Genomic DNA, 4,970 nt, shown 5'->3' on the forward strand with positions numbered 1-4,970 from the left:
GTTGGGAGTTCATTCCTACTGTGCCTTGAGCTGGGGTCTAGCTGCTGTAAGCAGTTTGTAAATGTGTAAAATACCTTCCCCCTTGCTATGCAGCTGCACCAGAATGCCTGCCCTATCTTGGAAGATAAAGGCACACTGGTCTAGTGAAGACAATGCTTTGTGTTTCCTTACACAGTCAATTGTCTCTCAAGCTCCTCGTAGTGTGATCATCTCAAGTTTCAGCTCTAAAGTGCAGTGCTGTAACTACCAAAGTAAAATTGCAATGGGGCAGATTTCAAGTAGGCCTTTCACACTAAAATGTGTATTTTTATTCATTTAGCACCTTCTTTGTCGGTACATAGCTCAGTGTGAGTCTCCCCAGCTGAGCAGTGCAGCACCAAAGCAGGCAGGGAACAGCCAACAAGCTGCACAGCCCACGGCTGTGGGAGCATGGCACACTGCAGCCAGGACTGCCACAGGCACAGCTGGGTGATCACTGGCATCTAGGGAGAATGTGGCTGCAGCCTACCCCCGTGCTGGAGCTCAGCTGGTGGGGCACGTCCTGTTGGCAGAGACCACATCGTGTACAGACTCTGCCAAAGCTTCAGCCTCTACGGCAGCTGTGGAATGGAACTCGGGGAAACAGTGCTCCTTGCAGTGCTTTCCTGAGACAGCCACAGTAAGGGTTAGAATGTAGCAATGTAGGTTTCTTGCCGGCTGGAATGGAATAGCAAAGAAGCACCCTTTAACTGTAGCTATTAAAGTGTCAGGAGCAGTCACGTACTGGCTTACCTCACTAGGGCTGCATCCAAAGGATTTTGAGGCAGGGTACATTGGACTGCAGCAGATCACTGTAGGCACACCAGCTCTGGAACCATCGTTGGGAACAGTGTATGAAGTGCAGATCTGTCTGCACCTACACGAACAACCCTGAATCCTTTTCAAGGCAAGAGAGTGGCTAGAAATATGCAAATTTCGTTGCTACAGCATTGCTGAAGTTAATGTATTGCTGTTTAAGAATGGCGTGTAAGGATAAAGGAAATGTAACATGTCCAATCAGGTCTCTGTCAAGTGCAGGGAAAGCTCAAGATCTGCGTGCTATAGCCTAGTCATCAGTAAAGAAACCACTTAAGAGCACAAACAGCCCCAGTTCTTCCCAGTTAACTGCAGGGGGCAAGTTATGGTCTACTGGCAAAATTCAGTAAGAGAGATGCAAGAATAACCATCAATCCTTACCTGCTTTACCTATGAACTGGATGACTTTGTTTTAGCACAGACACGACTAGAACCAACTCCTCCAGACTGCTGTGGGACAGGGTGGTTTGTGTGCATGAACCTTCCAGTGTTTCAGGGTCTGAAGACCAGAGAAGTTCACATCCCCCATGCTGTCTCAGGAGATCAATGTGCAAGGGAGCTAGCTCAAAGTCCCCAGCACAACTGCATCTGCCTGGTAACCATTTTCAACTCATTTCATACAAACATGGGGAAAATAACCTATTACTACAATAGAAAGTTTCAGAGAGATTAGTTCATTACACAATTGAGACTCAGTTTCACTGAGCAACAGCAGAAACTGAGACAGAAGCAGAATAGTTTTACAAGTTTATTGTAAATACCTTCACAATCTCAGTACAGAGATAAGTATATAAAATGGTGTTGTTTGGAATAATTAAGGCTGGTTGGTGGTCATCCAAATTTCACTGTTCAATGGAACTCAAGCAAGAGCAACTGGTTTCTGACTGTACATGTTTTTATTTGCGTTCCATCGTTACAGTGCGATCACAAGTTATTTCAGAGACTCAATGCCTGCTTATTATAAAATAAAGGACATTATTTACATGATGAAAGAAAGATTTCAGCATTTTTGTGGAATGGATGACTGATACTGCAACAGGTTTAGTCCAGGTACTTCCCAAGAATGTCACCATCTCTAAACAAGTAATAGTCCTGCAAAGAAAAGAAGTATTAGTACATGGCACAGCAGTTTTTAAGTTGTTTCACAAACACTGTCTTGTTCTGAAGTCAGCATTACCACAGCATCAAAGTGAGTTAACCAAGAAGCCAGCATGACCGAGTCATAAGATACTCTCTGGAGAGCTACCAAGTTACTACTTTTAGTACTGGGAAGTGCAGAACTGTTAGATTCTGCAAGCTTTCCCTGTCACAAGCAAGGGAACCCCCAGGAATTTCAAAGCCTCTACGGGTTCCCTCTAAAATATGCTTGACACAGGGAACCAATCTGTCCACCCAGCAAAGGTCAGGTCAGAGGTTTCCTTGGCTGCTTCCTTTTGTGCAGGGATGGACATGGCAGCTACCACAGGTTCCACTGGTGGCTGGATCCAGCTGCTCCCACGTGAATACCAACACCTGCATGCTGCTTACACCATGAGGTAACTACAGGATTTATCACTGGCAGTATGACCTCTGGGAACCAGCCTAATTGGCATTCACACAGCTGGACACCTACCTTATCTTCTAGCACGATCTTAGTACCCCCATACTCTGGTAGCAAAACCTTTTCACCAACTTTCACACTCACTGGCTGAATCTCACCATTCTGGAAAAGAAAAAAACAAGAACTCCTTAAGTTTTCCATAATATCGACAGAGATAATAGAATTCCTATAAACTGCAATAATCTATCCACATATAAAACATTCAGGAAATCACTAGAACAGGTTTGTGTACAGGTTTCCTAAGAGGAAAAGCACAGCAGTCGGTTCTCAAGCGCAGGAGTCCTGCAGTATTTAGGCAACAGAACTGCAGTGACTTACTGAATACAACTAATGTCAATTTAGTTTTGACTGCAAATACAACTGTGAGGTCTTGGCTTTACATACTGAAAAGGACTTCACTTAAAAAAAAAAAACCCTCCCAATAAACTGGGAAATTAAGTGACACCATGAAATCTCCTTGTAAAATCAAGAGAGAAAGTCCATTTCCATATTCTACAGCTCAAGCTGATTTCTCCAAGTGCCGTTAAAGTGCCTTCCCATCTCTGTTACTTTGATCACCTTGTCACTGTTGCTGCCAAATCACTTGTTTAGAAACACCTGATCAAGTTTAATTAAATTTCTGTATTATACATAAAACATTAACACGTTAGTCAAACATCAGCACCATTTCACAATATAAAGCTTTCAAGCTCAGGCACTGAGGCAAACTAGCAATGTATCCATGAGGGACTCATGGTAAAGAAAGGCAGAGTCAACATGCCCCAGTTGAAATTTAACCTGTTCTCCACTGCTGCTATTAGCTGAGCACTGCTTTGTTGCTGGGGAAAGGGCCTGCTGATACCCACAGTCCCTGGCACTTCTGTGAACACTCTCTTCTGATTTCCAGATACGGGTTCGGTGTGCAAAATTAACAGTTATTTGACACTTGTTTCTTTTCATTCCTGATCTTCTTTAGTCCAGTAAGCCTAATCCTTATGGACGATGATATTTTGTACAGTACAAGATAGCTAACACCACATTCTGGGATTCCACCCTGCTCACGAGTCACAGAAATTTGGGCATGTGATAGTTTTAACAACAAAGTCTGTTGGTCCTTCAAGGTTTTGGCTGAGAAGTGATAAAACATCACCTAAAATGATGTTTATGTATTTAAAACTGAATGAAAGAAATCTCAAACAAAAAAACAGCTGTTTTACAAGTGATCAAGGGATGCTGGAATTCAAGGTCAGAGCCAGTCAGGACAACTTGAGACTCCCTTCTGAACCTGTAATTCCACCTTCAGCCATCAATTCTTGAGCTCTACACCTGCACCGTGGAACCATCCCATTCCTATCACATCCCAACTACTACCACACCATTGCTGATTCTACCCAAACGCAATGATTCAGGATAGTTACCTTTCCTTTGCTTCCAGATCCAACTGCTACTACTGTTGCTTGTAGCACCTTCCCTTGAGATTTTTCTGGAATCATGATTCCTCCTTTGGTTACTGTCTCGGCTGCACATCGTTCAACCAGTACACGGTCAAAGAGGGGAAGAAACTTCCTAAATGCTTTTCCTGCCTGTGGAAGGAATTGCATGTTGTAAGGGGAGGACCATTACAATGAAACTGCAGTTAGATTAGAAACCACCCCAAGTGATTTCTCTTGTGAATGAACAGTACAGTTTAATAAAGTTGCTATGCATTTATGTACCGGTAGTAAAGAAGTACCACCTCTGATTGCATCAGAAATGGCTAAAGGCACGGGCAGATGCTGGGCAATGCTGGGAGTTGGGACACAGGAAGATGTGCTCCAGCTGGGGAATAAACCACCCACAGATGGAGCTGACTTGGGGTTCTTTTGCAACTGCTTACTGGCACTTGTCTGCATTTCAGAAAGTGCAGTCTTATTCCCACGTGCCAGACAAATGCAAGCACATGCCTTTATTCCAACGAGCAGGGGTCAGGGAGAAGGAACTTGCTTTGATTTGGAAGCAAAGATATGGCAAGTGGCCAAGTCACATGGGAGATAGTGCTCACTGTCCAGGTACTCAGATCCCACACTCGGGGAAAGAACCAGAACAAGGGCCTGGCATCCCTGTGCCCTCCACTGGCACTCCACACACACATTTCACAAGTGGGAGAAAACAAAGTTACAGGCAGAGCACGATCAAATGCAGCACGTGAGAGATGTTTGTCCCTCCTACCCATGTTACTGGCACAGTGATGAAAAACTTCAAAGGGAAAAAGGCTGCCAGTTGTGTCACTCATCACTCTATAAATCATAAAAATATAAATCGGATCATCCTTTTTTAAGAAATGTCCTATGTGCAACAGGAATAAAACAGCCACTTATGGCCGTGAACGTTTTACACCAAGCTTTAATTCCTCATGCTACTATTATCATCGGAATCAAATAGCGCTGAAAGAACAAGGGCAGCTCTGCCTTAACCCAACTCTCCTTCGCTGCAGGTTCTCTACAAAGCACTTGGCAAGCCGCACAGAAGGAGCGCTGGGAAATGCGGCACAGGTTCCATTTCTCTCCCCGCGGCCTGT

The 4,970-nt window shown here is 44.2% G+C and overlaps 1 protein-coding gene across 1 annotated transcript; it reads right to left on the minus strand.

The window, feature by feature from the left end:
• Positions 1–1,570: 1,570 nt before the first annotated feature.
• On the minus strand, positions 1,571–3,996 carry HSPE1 (heat shock 10kDa protein 1; the record flags this gene model as incomplete). Its single annotated transcript, XM_009083662.1, has 3 exons — positions 1,571–1,926; positions 2,447–2,536; positions 3,832–3,996. Coding segments are annotated over 3 exons (306 nt in total), but the record flags the coding sequence as incomplete, so codon positions are not given.
• Positions 3,997–4,970: the final 974 nt, after the last annotated feature.

Source organism: Acanthisitta chloris, unplaced genomic scaffold (assembly GCF_000695815.1).
Source record: "Acanthisitta chloris isolate BGI_N310 unplaced genomic scaffold, ASM69581v1 scaffold27811, whole genome shotgun sequence".
In the NCBI taxonomy this organism is placed as follows: Eukaryota; Metazoa; Chordata; class Aves; order Passeriformes; family Acanthisittidae; genus Acanthisitta; species Acanthisitta chloris.